This window comes from Pristiophorus japonicus, chromosome 8 (assembly GCF_044704955.1).
Source record: "Pristiophorus japonicus isolate sPriJap1 chromosome 8, sPriJap1.hap1, whole genome shotgun sequence".
Taxonomy (NCBI): domain Eukaryota; kingdom Metazoa; phylum Chordata; class Chondrichthyes; family Pristiophoridae; genus Pristiophorus; species Pristiophorus japonicus.
Genome location: NC_091984.1, coordinates 28,439,338 through 28,456,213, shown reverse-complemented (window position 1 = coordinate 28,456,213; position 16,876 = coordinate 28,439,338). Strand labels below are relative to the sequence as shown.

Genomic DNA, 16,876 nt, shown 5'->3' with positions numbered 1-16,876 from the left:
CACAGGTTAACAACTCTCTGAGTGAAGAAGTTTCTCCTCATCTCAGTCCTAAATGGTTTACCCCTTATCCTTAGACAGTGTCCCCTGGTTCTGGACTTCCCCAACATCAGGAACATTCTTCCTGCATCTAACCTGTCCAGTCCCGTCAGAATTTTATATGTTTCTATGAGATCCCCTCTCATCCTTCTAAACTCCAATGTATAAAGGCCCAGTTGATCCAGTCTCTCCTCATATGTCAGTCCTGCCATTCCGGGAATCAGTCTGGTGAACCTTCGCTGCACTCCCTCAATAGCAAGAACGTCCTTCCTCAGATTAGGAGACCAAAATTGAACACAATATTCCAGGTGAGGCCTCACTAAGGCCCTGTACTACTGCAGTAAGACTTCCCTGCTCCTATACTCAAATCCCCTAGCTATGAAGGCCAACATACCATTTACCTTCTTCACCGCCTGCTGTACCTGCATGCCTAATACACTGGAGTGGGCGGGGCTATAATGGACTGTAATGGGCGGGGACATAGTGCTCTGTAGTGGGTGGGGCTAGTGACGCATGGAGGGAAGTCGGGGCTTGTGACGCAAGGTCGGGTCGGAGCTATGATTGGAGGACGGTGCCGAGGCTCGGGTCCGGGGCGGGGCTGTGATTGGAGGGCGGTGCCGAGGCTCGCGTCGGGGCGGAGCTGTGATTGGAGGGCGGAGCTGAGGCTCGGGTCCGGTGCGGGGCTGTGATTGGAGGGCGGAGCCGGCGGGCAGTGCGCTGTCGAGCCGCGGGATGCAGATGGAGGGCGGCAAGCAGCTGTTCGCTCAGGCCTCGGCCGTCTCCATCCACACCGGCAACATCGTCAACTGGAGTCGGCTCAAGAAGAAGTGTCCGACCTCGCCGAGCGAGGAGGTGAGCGGCGCCTGACCGCGGCTCAGGCCGGACGGTGGGCTGTTCCCTGCGCTCGGCCTGGAGTGGGCCTGCGCCGCCTCGGCTGGCCGGTCGGCCGGGGCCCCCTCACTCACTCACTCTAACTCTCTCCCTTTCCTGCAGTTACAGGACTGTATCCGCGAGACTCTGGAGAAATGGTGCTCACAGGTCAACCCCGAACTGTTGAAGGTGAGCGGCGTCTGTATTTACATTCACGAGTGGCTGGTTACAGCAACTGCATTTCTATACCGCCGGTAACGTCCCGTCAGTGGCTGGCTGCGAGGGGCGGCCCTCCTGGCACAAGAGGTCATCCGGCCCATCCTGCCTGTGCTTTACAAGTTAACACCTTATCCAATTAGTCCCCCTCATGGCCATTCAACCAGGAGCTACATGTACTATACTGCCCCAAAAAAACTACATGTACTATACTAAAATACTAATACATGTACATGGGTATATTTTTATGTATGGACGCGACATTTTTTTAATGCAACAAACTCGTGGAAGGCATGGTTATTAATGCATAAAGATTAATTTTGTTCGTGCTACTTGTTAAAGTCAGTGCCACCTGATAAGTAGTTTTCCTTCACTTTGTGATTTTTGCATTTCTCACCCGAGCTGCCTCCCAGCCCCACTGCTTATATTTAGGATCATCATGTATGAATCTCCACGTGGTTTCTACTTCCCCCCCCCCCCCCCCACTCTCCCAGCTGCAAATCTGAAATAGAATTTTAAAAATGTATTTTTTCTGTTTTCCTCTCTACATAACAGCAAATCAGAGAGGGAAATCTCCCTTTTTTTAGGTGCTATTTTAATATTTACTATTGGGTCCTCTGCTTCATTTGTAGACTAATTTCAGGGTTGGTCTACTGTGACCTGCCGGTCTATCCAAGATCTATATAACAGATTGGCCGATGTAGTTTACGGAACATTGACCATGTATGAGCCATGTTGGTCAGTGACTTAATGTAATGTTTTTCTATCATGATGGGTTGTGAATTTTTGTGTTCATTTTTGCAGCAGAAGTTTTATTTATGCTGCTTCTGAGTTGGAAGGTTATTGGTTCAAGTCGTACTCCATGATGCGTAATCTAGGTTGATACTTCAGTGCCGTACTGAAAGAATGCTGTGTTGTCAGAGCTGCTGTCTAACTGTTCTAGTGGTTCAGGTGGGCATTATCGATCCCATGGCACCATTTGTATTTGATTAGTGTGTTCTAGTATTCTGGTTGTTTGATTTTATCAGTTTGTGGATTGTTGTTCATTGGATGCTAAGTGCTTTGGGAAGTCTGGAGATGTGATGAGATGTTGTCTAAATGGAGGTGGTTTCTTTCTCTCCTGTCTGTCAATGGTAGCCAGTGCTGTAGGTGTGTGATATTAACTTCTGGTTAACTCGGTAACCACGTTGACTTTTGAATAACTTGGCTGATTTGATGAAATGTGAGCACGTACGTAGAGAACTATGTTCCTCTGTTTTCTCTCCATGCTCTCTGTTCTCCGGTACTTAGCCTGCGGTTGCTCACGGTGAGCCAGAGCAGGAGTGTCCAAGCTGTCTGCGCTCCTGGCTGCTTAGTTGCAAACCATTGAACCTCGGCAGCCACAAGTAATCAACGTTTCCATTAACTTTGGTATACATGAAGTTGCAAGCTGTTAGAAATCTTCGTGTTCTGATTTAGGATGAATCTATCCCATGAGGTGCTAGCACTAAGAGTCCTATGTCCATGACATTCAAACCTGAGTGAAAGTGTACTTGTAAATCTTACGGAGTTATCTGGATCCTGGGCTCCCCGGCCTAGCGAGAGAGTGTCGGCAGGTTGTTCATTTGTGTCCTGCTATGTAGGAGAGCCTAATCTTGCTCTTCACATTCACATCTTCTTTTAATCAGAATAATCGGCAGAGGGAGTCTTGGTTGATTTTTGTTTTAATTATTTTTCCCTTTCCCTCGTCTGTCCGAGACCAACTGTAGTGCTCCCAGTACCACCCTGCATCAACTTAACTCAGAATACAGCGGAGATTAAGATTAATTCCTAGGTATTGCCATGGCTCAGTAATGCAGTGGATGGCGCATCTACTGCTCTAAGTTTCCAAATAATGCAATGGTTGTGGATCATTTTCTACTTCTAATATCTATTGTCTTTTGGCAACTGCACTTGGGAATTGGCTGGAGAAATGATGTTCGATGAGTTATACCCTCCTATGGCAAAAACCGAGTTGATGAGTGGATTACTACGGTGGTTTTGAACACATTTCTTTTCACTGATTTCCCTCCCCCCCCCCCCCCCCCCCCCCCCCCCCTCCCCACACACACAAATTGCTGGTCATACTTAATTAACCAATTAATGCAAGTGATCTGTATTTTGCAAAATGGGCCTGTGATTAAAATGGGTGCACTGACTTGTACTGTATGGAAAGTAGTTATATCAGCTGCAAAAGCTTTAGGTGGGCTCAAAGATAGAAAGGCCTAAGGAACTGTTAGACAAGAATATTTTCCATGTCCAGAAGCACAACATAGAAACATAGGAAATAGGTGCAGGAGTAGGCCATTCGAGCCTGCACCACCATTCAATAAGATCATGGCTGATCATTCCCTCAGTACCCATTTCCTGCTTTCTCTCCATACCCCTTAGCCGTAAGGGCCAGATCTAACTCCATCTTGAATATATCCAATGAACTGGCATCAACAACTCTCTGCGGCATGGAATTTCATAGGTTAACAACTCTGAGTGAAGAAATTTCTCCTTGTGTCCGTTCTAAATGGCTTGCTCCTTATCCTTATACTATGTCCCCTGGTTCTGGACTTCCCCAACATTGGGAATACTATTCCCGTATCTAACCTGTCCAGGCCCGTCAGAATCTTATGTTTCTATGAGATCCCCTCTCATCCTTCTAAACTCCAGTGAATAAAGGTCCTGTTGATCCAGTCTCTCCTCATATGACAGTCCAGCCATCCCTGGAATCAGTCTGGTGAACCTTTGCTGCACTGCCTCAATAGCAAGAACGTCCTTCCTCAGATTAGGAGACCAAAACGGAACACAATATTCCAGGTGAGGCCTCACTAAGGCCCTTTATAACTGCAGTAAGACCTCCCTGCTCCTATATTCAAATCCCCTAGCTATGAAGGCCAACATACCATTTGCCACCTTCACCGCCTGCTGTACCTGCATACCCACTTTGTGACTGATGAACCATGACACCCAGGTCTCGTTGCATCTCCCCTTTTTAAAATCTGCCGCCATTCAGATAATATTCTGCCAAAATGGATAACCTCACATTTATCCACATTATACTGCATCTGCCATGCATTTGCCCACTCGCCTAACTTGTCCAACTCACCCTGCAGCCTCTTAGCGTCCTCCTCATAGCTCACACCGCCACCCAGTTTAGTGTCATCTGCAAACTTGGAGATATTACACTCAATTCCTTCATCATCTAAATCGTTAATGTATATTGTAAAGAGCTGGGGTCCCAGCACTGAGCCCTGCGGCACTCCACTCGTCACTGCCTGCCATTCTGAAAAGGATCCGTTTATCCTGACTCTCTGCTTCCTGTCTGCCAACCAGTTCTCTATCCATGTCAGTACATTACCCCCAATACCATGTGCTTTGATTTTGCACACCAGTCTCTTGTGCGGGACCATGTCAAAAGCCTTTTAAAAGTCCAAATACACCACATCCACTGGTTCTCCCTTGTCCACTCTACTAGTTACGTCCTCAAAAAAATTCCAGAAGATTCGACAAGCGTGATTTCCCTTTCCATGCTGACGGTCCGATCCTGTCACTGCTTTCCGAATGCGCTACTATTTCATCCTTAATTGATTCCAACAGTTTTCCCACTACTGATGTCAGGCTAACCGGTCTATAATTACCTGTTTTCTCTCTCCCTCCTTTTATAAAAAGTGGTGTTACATTAGCTACCCTCCAGTCCATAGGAACTGATCCCGAGTCGATAGACTGTCGGAAAATGATCACCAGAGCATCCACTATTTCTAGGGCCACTTCCTTAAGTACTCTGGGATGCAGACTATCAGACCCCGGAGATTTATCGGCCTTCAATCCCATCAATTTCCCTAACGCAATTTCCCGCCAAATAAGGATATCCTTCAGTTCCTCCTTCTCACTAGACCCACTGTCCCCTAGTACATTCGGAAGGTTATTTGTGTCTTCCTTCGTGAAGACAGAACCGAAGTATTTGTTCAATTGGTCTGCCATTTCTTTGTTCCCCATTATAAATTCACCTGAATCCAATTGCAAGGGACCTATGTTTATTTTCACTAATCTTTTTCTCTTCACATATTTATAGAAGCTTTAGCAGTCAGTTTTATATTCCCTGCAAGCTTCCTCTCGTACACTATTTTCCCCCTCTTAATTAAACCTTAAGTCCATTGCTACCAGTTTGGTTAGCCCAATCAATATGTAGATTAAAGTCGCCCATGATAACTGCTGTACCTTTATTGCACACATCCCTTATTTCTTGTTTGATGCTGTCCCCAACCTCTCTACTACTGTTTGGTGGTCTGTACACAACTCCCACTAACTTTTTCTGCCCTTTGGTATTCCGCAGCTCCACCCATACTGATTCCACATCATCCAACCTGCTGATGTGGGGAAGTGTGATGTGTTCCTTATTTTGTATCAATATGCGAAGATATGTTGTACTGATCTAAGTAATTCTGATCATAACTGTTGCCCTGTATGTTCATTCAATGTGAAACCAAGTGAGCCAACATGGTGAGGCAAAAATGTGGCTTCAGAGAGACTGAAGTGCAAAACACAAATATCTGGTTCAGGTGACATGGGTTACATCACTTTTGTCCCCTCCTCATGTTTTGAGAGTCAAATTCCATGCAGACATTTGAGTGATTGGTGTCACTGAACCCGAGAAGGTATCAATGGCAGACCCCAATTTGTAACAGGCACCAAACTGCTGCTCCGGTTGAGATGAAATCATACAAAATGGTGCAGCTTCCTTCTTACTGTAGCATTGATTTTAATGTGTTTTTTTTAAAGCAACAGCAGCAGTTTGGGTAAAAGTTAATGTTTAATGCAGGCTGCAAGCAGCTTCTTAAATTAAGTTGACTTTGACATCACTTATTCAGCAGCACCATTTTGATGTGAAAATGCTGAAAGTTTTATGTGCACTAAAGGTGCTGCAGGAGCTGTCGGTGCCAATTTATTTAATGACTGGAATCTTTGACCTGAGGTTGAACTTGGGACCTTCTATGATTCTCTTAATTTGTCTGCATTTATCAATTGAGCTATGGTGATGCCATTGTTAACTTTCAAAGGAACAGTGAGTGTTTATGAAGCCAACTAGATTGTAGTGTAGGCAGTTGTAATGCATGTCCTTCACCCATTCCAGGAAGAAAAGATCATGGGGACTTTGATCAGTTTATCAATTGTAACCGACACATATTTGCATCAAGCGCTACAGGCCAACAGGATGCATTATCGGCAGCAATAGTTGTTCCTTGGATGTTTCTAATCTCCAACATTCACTGTCTCCTTTTGGTTAGTTGCAGGAGCCGCCTGCTACATTGGAATGTACCATTACTCAGGACGTAGACTCAATAAGCCCCGAGGAGAGGGAGGAAGTGAAAGTGTCAGGTAATGTAGCAGGAAAAAGGTCCCGATATTTACGGGGAGGTTTGGAGGTTGTGGCGGCTGGGAATGCAGAGGTCCTGCTGAATTCAACGGCAGGACCTCACTAGAATTTTTTGACTGAGAGGAGGCGAATCTCCTCATGTAAAGAGTACAAGGCAGCTGCCGGGGACAGTCCCTGGCAATCAAAGATCAGGAGTCAGTGTGGTGCGATGCTCCTCCTGGCCCACAAGCAATGCTGGAAAAACCCTTAATCTGCTCGCTCTGGCTGTTCCCACCTCCCTTTAGTTCCCTTTAGGTTTCTCGAGCCCTGGGTAACCCGGTCCATAGCCGTTAAATTTAAATGGCTGGCAAAATCTGAGGAACGCAGCCTCATTAACATACTAAAATGACTGACCCACCTCCAGAGTGGGTTACCCCAAACCCACTGTGGTTAAGCTGGAATCGTGTTCACGGTGGGTTGGAGTCAGGATTCACATTTTTACCCCTCCTTTCTACCCCCCGGGACCCCTTCCTGCCCGTCCTTTGGAGATGTTGTAAACTCTCCAGGAGTTCACTCATCATATACACCAGTTGTAATGTATCCATATTCTAATAACCATATATGCTTTTAAGGGGAAACTAGATAAATACATGAGAGAAAGGAATGGAAGGATATGCTGATGGGGCGAGATGGTGGGAGGAGGCTCATGTTGTGCATAAACACCAGCATAGACCTGTTGGGCCGAATGGCTTGCTCGATGTAATTTGTGTGGAAAAATACATCACACCTCCACCATTACCCTTCCAGTATTAATGCTAAATTTATGCTCTTCGTTGCCAATTCACTGATGGAAACCTTTCACTATTTACCTTCTCAAGCCCCATCATAAACTTTAACACCAGAATTAGGTCTCCCTATTCCAGCTAATGCCATTCTAGTTTTTCAAATGTCATATTATAACAACATTCTGGTGTCCGTCTAGTGAATCCATGTTGCTCGTTTTCCATGCTCCAATAGTCTCAGTGCTCCAACTGTGGCCCAACCAATGTATTTTACAGACACATCACTTAATTTGCTTTTGTATTTAGTGCTCCTATACATGAAGTCCATTTTCCCTTATTTTTTTAATGCCTTTTCAGCTTTCAATCTGTATCTGCAGCCTTAGATCTCTGTTCTGCACTCCGTTGAAATTTTTACTATCTCGCGTATATTTCCATTCCCTGTTCTTTTTCCCCAAATTTACCACTGTTATAATGCATTTTCCATGTAAGAGTGTGTTCCAAGATGCAGTTAATGAAAGATTCTAATTTCTAGCGACCCGATCAGTAAAGTGGAAGCAAGCATCGGCAACTTCGTGACGAACAAAGGTACAAATGAAACCTGGAATTGAATGTTGAGTGGGTACCTCGTAAAGAACTGTGACCTGCAGGTCATGGGGGAGCACAGCCAGAACACTTTGCACCACAACAGTGGCCCGAGTCTACTCTGCTGCAGAATACTGCTCTGCCTCATGGTCCTGCAGCCATGGACGTTCAGCTAAACGCCGCCATGAGGACAGTGTCGGGGCGCTCCAGTCCACTCCAGCTGATTGGCTCCCAGGGCTGTCCCACATTGCCCCCCTCCCATTTGCTGCCATGCACCGTGCTCTGTGAACGGAAAAAGTCATGAGCAACACCGATTCCCAGTTAGAGACTTGGGAAACCCACCATGAAAGCATTTAAAATCACGCCGGCCATCCTGGGAAACAGCAGCTAATATTCACGCAGCTTGTATCGACCCACTATCCAGACGGACGGAATTGTGGGATGCATGCAACATAAAGAACCAACACCTCATCACTGTCCCAACGGCAGAGGTCCCTGGCATCGACCTTCCTCAAACAGTGGACAGCGCCCAACCCAATCCACACACGGCACGGGCGATGTGACCACCTGCTCCACAAGTGGGAGATGAGGGACAACCCGAAGTGTGACTGTGGCCGTGAGTCCCAGACCATGGAACACATCACATCAACCTGCCCACTAAAGTCTGATCCAGGAGGCACCTCATTTCTCCACTCGGCATCTCAGGAGGCCGTCGAATGGATCGCCAAACTAGACATCCCATTACAAGCTTTTCCCGTCATACGATACAACAACCATCTGCAGGTGCACCTTCTGTTTTGTGAATTATTTTGTTTTTGTTCAAATATTTTGAGGTGAGTTCTTTGCTGTTCTGCTGTCTTTACACTTGTTTGTATGTTCATTCTGATCGTGCTTTTAGTACTTTGATTCGCTGACTGCAAACTTTTGCAAGCTACTAAAAGCCAATCAACAGGAATCTTATCTGTTGCATTAGTCAATCTCCCCAATTGTTTTTTTTTTGTATGTGCAGCAAAGCTTTTTCTCAGTGACCCCGACTCCTCGGGCATCAAGGCTGCTGTGGAAAAAGGTATGTGCCAAAAATGTGGTATTTGCTGTTGGATTTTTATTTGCTCTTCAGTGCTATTGTTATATTTGCACTTTTTTTAAATGCATATTCAGCATGTTTAGAAATAATCAAACTGGCTGCAGCATTGGGCAATGGGCATTTATTCCATACAAAAGCGAAATGCTGCAGCTGCTGGAACTCTGAAACACTCAGCAGGTCAGGCAGCATTTGTGGAGAGCGAAACATTAACTCCTGTTTCTCTCTCCACAGATGCTGCCTGACCTGCTGAGTGTTTCCAGCATTTTCTGTTGTTCGAATGATATCAGCTTAGTAATGCGGAGTGCAGCGATTGTAGAGAATCCATGCTGGATGCTACTGGTTACCATGTCTTTATACAATTCTGTCACGGTAGATGTGCCTGTTCAGGACCGTGTAGGCTGACTGGCATAGCAGGCTTTCACTGCTCTGTTGCTAATCTCTAGATCGAATTTCACTTCCGAAAGAAAATTGTCAAAATGCAAACTATTAATTACAAAGCTCATCGAAGGTATTTATAACAAAAATCCATGCTGTAAAGATAGATGTATCTAATCTTTGCAAATAACAAACATACAACCTCTGAAATGTCATTCGGATCCAATGCTAACTGGCCACGTATGAGTAAATGACCACGTGCAGTATTCACCTGGATACAACACATAAATATCAGCTAGGTCTGCCATCTGTTTTGTTTGTAAATGATGCTTTGGAGATTTGAACCACTAAAGTTAATTAGCCAGTGTATAAATGAAATATTACACCGGTCTTGGCATGATGCCACATTTAAGTGATTGATGAACCCGGCTAGAAGTGATATTTGAGAAACTTTTGTCACTTGAGTTGTGGTCAGGTCCATTCATTGTTTGAATTTGATATCCCAAGGGTCCCCCTGAGGTGTCCATATCCAAACATGGAGGTTCATAAGTGTGTTACAGTATCAAATACTCCTGTGTGGATGTACACGAGTATTTAAAAAAAATTAAGTGGCATAAACAGTGTTTTAAAAGATATTCAGAGGAAGAATTTTTTCTATGTATAGGTTTAATATGGTGTGTAATTAAGTCATGAGCTCTTGATGGGAAGGATTTTCTATAAAAATCATTCATGAGTGGGTAATATCCCATGGACAAAATGGTTGTTGTGGATTAAACAAGTAATGATCCCCAGATGCTTGCACATAATGTGCTGTACATCTGTCATCAGTTAAAGGATAGTCTGCTCTGTGTGTTCAGGGGCTGGGTTAGTTTGCACACGCAGGGACCAGGTGATTGCAGTGTTTAAATATTCATACCCCTGCCATTTTGTCTAATATTATTCCCGTGCCAATTCAGTACTATTGGTTGCAATTACGCAAACTGTTTGCTTGGAGCAGCCACTGAACATAGCTCGGGAGTATTCCAATCCCAAATGGTTTAGTATTGCTGCAGAGATCATTCCAAATGATGTATGTTTATTGGTACCTTGTATTCATTTTGTGATTTAAATGTGAGAACATATTCCTCATGACGGACAGCAATTTTTTATTCTACTAAAAATGTTTCTCAAATGCTGTTAACTTTTGCAAATGTGATTTTTTTTTTTTGTTTTTAACCACCTATCTGTGTATGAGAAGAGGGAGGAAAAAAGTACAAATTAACACTAAAGGTTTAAAATGTTGTCCAGGAAATAACCTGACTTTTGTATTTAATGCAGCTTGTTCAGCACTTGCAGTGTCACAGCTGGACTCTGTGATAATTGCTCCTCCTCCACTAGCAGATGGAGCTAGTCTTTCTCTCTCGCACCTGCAACCATATTGGGAAGAACTGGAAACTCTGGTTCAAAGTCAAAGCATTGTAGCAATTGGTACCTCTGATTTGGATAAAGTACTTTTAGAGCAACTCTATCAGTGGGCTCAGGTAAAAGCAGGTTAAGATATTCTTGGATATAGTTCTGCCTAGACTTTTGACGACTAATAGATTTACTACTTCGTTAAAACAATGATCTTCTCACCCTTTGAGTTGATCAGAAATAGCTGTGTTCTTGCTTTTATAATTCAATGTTTGGCATTAAAATGGCACTGAGTAAAGTGGGGGAAACTGGCCAGGGTTCCCATTTCTGAGTCCTATCCAGTGACCCCTGCTGGAGGTTTGCATGGGAGCATTGACCAATGATGGGATCAGCTTGGCTCCGTGCTCCCAGAGATGAGATGTGCAGAGTTAACTGATCTCAACGGGGATGGCAATAGACCTCAGTGTCCCTGGGCTACACAGCAGGAGGAACAATTGGCCGCGGTTCTTGCTCTTGATAGCTATCCAGTGCCTTGTTTTTTTAAAATATTCATTCATGAGATGTGGGCGTTGCTGGCAAGGCCGGCATTTATTGTCCATCCCTAATTGCCCTTGAGAAGGTGGTGGTGAGCCGGCTTCTTGAACCGCTGCAGTCCGTGTGGTGAAGGTACTCCCACAACTACAATGTGTTTGTAGGCATAAGATGGGGTCAAACTTGTCCATGATGTCCCCAATTGAATAACCTCAGAAATTAGAAAAATAGGTGCAGGAGTCGGCCATTCGGCCCTTCGAGCCTGCACCGCCATTCAATGAGTTCATGGCTGAACATGCAACTTCAGTACCCCATTCCTGCTTTCTCGCCATATCCCTTGATTCCCCCTAGTAGTAAGGACTATATCTAACTCCTTTTTGAATATATTTAGTGAATTGGCCTCAACAACTTTCTGTGGTAGAGAATTCCACAGGTTCACCACTCTCTGGGTGAAGAAGTTTCTCCTCATCTCGGTCCTAAATGGCTTACCCCTTATCCTAATCTCGGTCCTAAATGGCTTACCCCTTATCCTAATCTCGATCCTAAATGGCTTACCCCTTATCCTAATCTCGGTCCTAATTCACTGAGCTCATGCTGGAGGGTGGTCATTCCCAACAAGAAATGGTTTGGAAACACTTCATTTTCAGATGGAGAGGGTGGAGATTGACTGTACAAAAATATTATCTCCATCTGAGATTTGGTCACTTATAAATGCTAATAGTAAAAAATGGGAACATGTTTAGATTCAAGATTTGGTTGGTTTGCTTTGATATGGAATTACGAACAGTGCAACTCAACAGAGAATAGTTTGGTGCACTGGAGTTAAAAAATTGCATCAGTGTGTTTACCTAGTGTTGCTGTAACTGTTCATTTTTTTTCCCTCCCATGTCTAGGTGAAACCGAGCAGCAACCAGGTCAATTTAGCTTCCTGTTGTGTGATGCCACCAGAGCTTACTGCCTTTGCTAAAGAATATGACATACAGTTACTGACTCACAGTGACCCTAAAGGTGAGATTTGCATGTGTGAGAATCTGCATATATCTGATGAGGGTAGTGCAGACTCTGATGCCTGGTTGGTGTTTGAAAGGGGGTCTGGTTATAGGTTGCCCATCGGGGTGAGTGGGAATCTGCTGGATTAGCTTCTATTTTTTTTTCTTCAACTTCCATCACCATTTCATTTGTTTTCTCCTGAAGTTGCTGATGCTGCAGGGATATGTTTCTGCTGATGTCCTCCAGGCTTGGCCAAATGATCATTCTTATGTGAGGCAAGGAAGTGAGTCACAACATATCATCTGTCAGTCGGGGACATCACAGCTGAGCCCAGACCTTTTCCTCAGTAGATATCCACATGTATACGGCAGGAACCCTGCCTGAATATTCTCTTCAGTAAATGGAACACTGCATTGTTGAAATACTGCATTTTTCCAAACGTGGTGTTAAACTGCTTGTTCTAGTGGTACTACGAAAAGCATGCAGTTCCCCTGGAGTCCTGACCATCATTGCACCCTCAACCAACATCACCAAAAAGAAAACCAGATTAACTGATCATTTACTGTATCTCATTTGTGGATTCTTGCTGTGCACAGTCGTAGCAGGCTCATCACCACCTGCTCAAGAGTAACTATGGATGGGCAATAAATGCTGGCCTTGCTAGTGATGCCCATATGCCAAGAATGAATTTTTAAAAAAAACAATAGCTTCCATATGTTCCTACTTAAATTACCACTCTATTTCAAAGTAATTCTTTGCAAGTGTTTGGATTGTTTTGAGAGACTGATTAAATGCAAGTTTTAAAAAATTTTATTTTATGAATTCTCTAAAGCAGTCAATGAGCTGATGTTTTTAAAAATTCTGCATGAAATGTTTCATTTCTTTATTTTTTAGAACTGATACCCATGTTAAGTTTTCAAGAGGCTGTGATTGCCAGCATTCAAGACAATTCGGCATATGAATGGATAACAAAGTGGGTGCTGCGCTATTCAGTAATTGTTAAAAGCAGAGGAATTATTAAATCAAAGGGCTACCTTGTATATGCTAAAAGAATTAATTATTAGGATCATCTTTGATGAGAAGCCAGCTGATTGGAATAGCACTTTTATGAACCAATTTATGCATGATATGCAAAGGAAGAAATCCTAGAAGCTGCACTATTGACCAAATGCCTTTTGCTGATCTATTACTGGGTCCAAGATAAATTTTTAAAAAGGAAAAAAATTTACTGAGTTGAAAAAGAATGCATTGCAAAACGAGATTGTGTTTTGCATATTGTATACTGTTTCTACCTGTTGATTTAACTGGCTGTTCTGTTAAATTCCTTTTTACTAATTTTAAATATTTTTGGTTTAAAGATGTTAAAAATATATTTACTTTTTGTAGTTTGTCATTTTTGGGAACAAGACGTGGTACTTGTTCAAAGACACTAATACAAATTAAAGAAAACCTTCAGACAGGTGGAGATTTGTGGTCCACAACTTACCTAGGCAAGCGTCCGGCTGAACCCTTGAGTTGAAATGAGCTGTTGGCAAATGCCTAAGTCATTGCTATTTGTGCAGCTAAACATTTTCCATTTCCAAGTAGTTTTCATTGAACTTTTCCAAGTACTGAACCTGTGCTACTGTGTCTAACATATTATGAAATTTGGGGTTATAGCGTACGATGCAGTAATGTTTTAGAAAATAACTTTATCTTGTTTTGAAGGTTTGCTGTTGTTGTGTATCAAGAAAACCTTGCTGACGTACAGTTATTTGTGATGGAGTGAAACATTTTAAACTCCCTCGCACATGCCTCTCAAATTCTTCACTGTCTTCAGATCAGCTAAGAGAAGGATGTGTTTGAATTCCAGTGGTATGTAGAAGATAGACAACTGTAGTCTGCTGCTGGCAGAAAAAAGCCACCAAATAATATCAGGCAAGACCAGGTGCTGGTTTATTTTCTGCAAATCACGGACGACTCTTGTGTATTTTATTAATGCCATATGGATTATTAATTTTCAGTAGTTTAACTTCAAAAAATAAATTAAGACAACAATTGCTTTATGTGGGAATGTGCCATCACCAAAGGTTGTTGCATTCCCTGCCCCCAGTGCCTTACTGTATTGTGGTCATTGAGAGTTGGTGAGTTCAGTGCCTAGGTTGGCTGAAGTGGACGCTATGGAGCAGTGGAACTTAGTTGTCGTGCAGTAGGTTATACGAATTTAGCTGTGAGTGGGACTGAGCAGTAGCGGCAGGGGATTCACTCGGGACTCCTTGTATTGGGTAAAATACAGTCCTGCAGTCCACTTGTAATTGGTGGGATGGGTGACAGTTTAAAATGCTGCCATCTTTCTGTATGCACGAGTGCATCATGTGAGCCACTGTGATTTCGGGGGGGTGGGGGGGGGGGCAGGGCCTTTTGAAGAAAAAGCCACATTCAAAAATAATTAAACTACAAAGTGATATTCAATCTACACGTTCATCTACTTGCTGCTCTTGAAGAAAATCTTGACCATAAATCATGGGGATGCCAGTCTGGAGCATTATCCTTAACAAAAGTTGATTGAAATTGTAACATGGGGCCACTTTTGGCCATAACTTATAATTGCTTTTTTTTTTAAACTATCAACTTTGTGCTTAACATGTTTAGGCTGAAGTACTTTACAAGCTTGAATGTACAGTAGTTCTAATGAAATAGTACATATTTGGAAATAGTGAATCTATGATAAAATGTTATATTTTGTTTACTTGGCTATGTATTGCATTTGAGGTGATTTGCACATTAAAAGTGTGATCTAAATGCCTCACTGATTTTCTATTTATTCCACATGTTTTTGCCTTTGTATCAAGCTCAAACGAAGACACTTTTTTAAAAGGAATCCATATGTACTAGCGGCTCTTCTGCAGTGCTGCTCGCGTTGAGCCGGAGGACGCGCTGTTTATATTCTTAGTGTGACGAGTAGTGCTGACCGCAAGTGGGATTGACACTTGCGGGATGTGCTGACTTTTAATATAGATGTATAAAATAATATTTGACATCACCTGTACTTGAGCCTGCTGAGCATTACACTCCTGACATGATTGTCCTTGGAAAATCCATTGCATGGGAACACTGTCAATCCAGCAGAGTACTCCGATGTGCATAGAAATATAGAAACATAGAAACATAGAAAATAGGTGCAGGAATAGGCCTTTCGGCCCTTCGAGCCTGCACCGCCATTCAATGAGTTCATGGCTGAACATGCAACTTCAGAACCCCATTCCTGCTTTCTCGCCATACCCCTTGATTCCCCCTAGTAGTAAGGACTACATCTAACTCCTTTTTGAATATATTTAGTGAATTGGCCTCAACAACTTTCTGTGGTAGAGAATTCCACAGGTTCACCACTCTCTGGGTGAAGAAGTTTCTCCTCATCTCGGTCCTAAATGGCTTACCCCTTATCCTTAGACTGTGACCCCTGGTTCTGGACTTCCCCAACATTGGGAACATTCTTCCTGCATCTAACCTGTCTAAACCCGTCAGAATTTTAAACGTTTCTATGAGATCCCCTCTAATTCTTCTTAACTCCAGTGAATACAAGCCCAGTTGATCCAGTCTTGATATGTCAGTCCTGCCATCCCGGGAATCAGTCTGGTGAACCTTCGCTGCACTCCCTCAATAGCAAGAATGTCCTTCCTCAAGTTAGGAGACCAAAACTGTACACAATACTCCAGGTGTGGCCTCACCAAGACCTTGTACAACTGTAGTAACACCTCCCTGCCCCTGTACTCAAATCCCCTTGCTATGAAGGCCAACATGCCATTTGCTTTCTTAACCGCCTGCTGTACCTGCATGCCAACCTTCAATGACTGATGTACCATGACACCCAGGTCTCATTGCACCTCCCCTTTTCCTAATCTGTCACCATTCTGATAAGTCTGTCTCTCTGTTTTTACCACCAAAGTGGATAACCTCACATTTATCCACATTATACTTCATCTGCCATGCATTTGCCCACTCACCTAACCTATCCAAGTCACTCTGCAGCCTCTCACTGCCACCCAACTTAGTGTCATCTGCAAATTTGGAGATACTACATTTAATCCCCTTGTCTAAATCTTTAATGTACAGTGTAAACAGCTGGGGCCCCAGCACAGAACCTTGCGGTACCCCACTAGTCACTGCCTGCCATTCTGAAAAGTACCCATTTAGTCTGACTCTTTGCTTCCTGTCTGCCAATCAGTTCTCAATCCACGTCCGCACACTACCCCCAATCCCATGTGCTTTAACTTTGTACATTAATCTCTTGTGTGGGATCTTGTCGAAAGCCTTCTGAAAGTCCAAATACACCACATCAACTGGTTCTCCCTTGTCCACTCTACTGGAAACATCCTCAAAAAATTCCAGAAGATTTGTCAAGCATGATTTCCCTTTCACAAATCCATGCTGACTTGGACCTATCATGTCACCTCTTTCCAAATGCGCTGCTATGACATCCTTAATAATTGATTCCATCATTTTACCCACTACTGATGTCAGGCTGACCGGTCTATAATTCCTATAATTCCCTGTTTTCTCTCTTCACTCCTTTTTAAAAAAAGTAGGGTTACATTGGCTACCCTCCACTCCATAGGAACTGATCCAGAGTCTATGGAATGTTGGAAAATGACTGTCAATGCATCTGCTATTTCCAAG

At 43.5% G+C, this 16,876-nt stretch overlaps 1 protein-coding gene across 2 annotated transcripts; it reads left to right on the top strand.

Annotated features, from left to right (window-relative positions):
* The first annotated feature begins 708 nt into the window (after window positions 1-708).
* On the top strand, window positions 709-15,001 carry gclm (glutamate-cysteine ligase, modifier subunit). 2 transcript variants are annotated; one of them, XM_070886624.1, is made up of 7 exons: window positions 709-888; window positions 1,030-1,095; window positions 6,423-6,507; window positions 8,858-8,914; window positions 10,625-10,827; window positions 12,124-12,238; window positions 13,115-15,001. In XM_070886624.1, the coding sequence occupies exons 1-7, from the start codon at window positions 769-771 to the stop codon at window positions 13,282-13,284; spliced, it is 816 nt and encodes a 271-aa protein (XP_070742725.1). In that variant the 5' UTR covers window positions 709-768; the 3' UTR covers window positions 13,285-15,001. The 2 variants fall into 2 exon arrangements, with proteins under 2 accessions (XP_070742725.1, XP_070742724.1); XM_070886623.1 differs by having other exon boundaries at window positions 6,417-6,507.
* The last annotated feature ends 1,875 nt before the right edge of the window (window positions 15,002-16,876 follow it).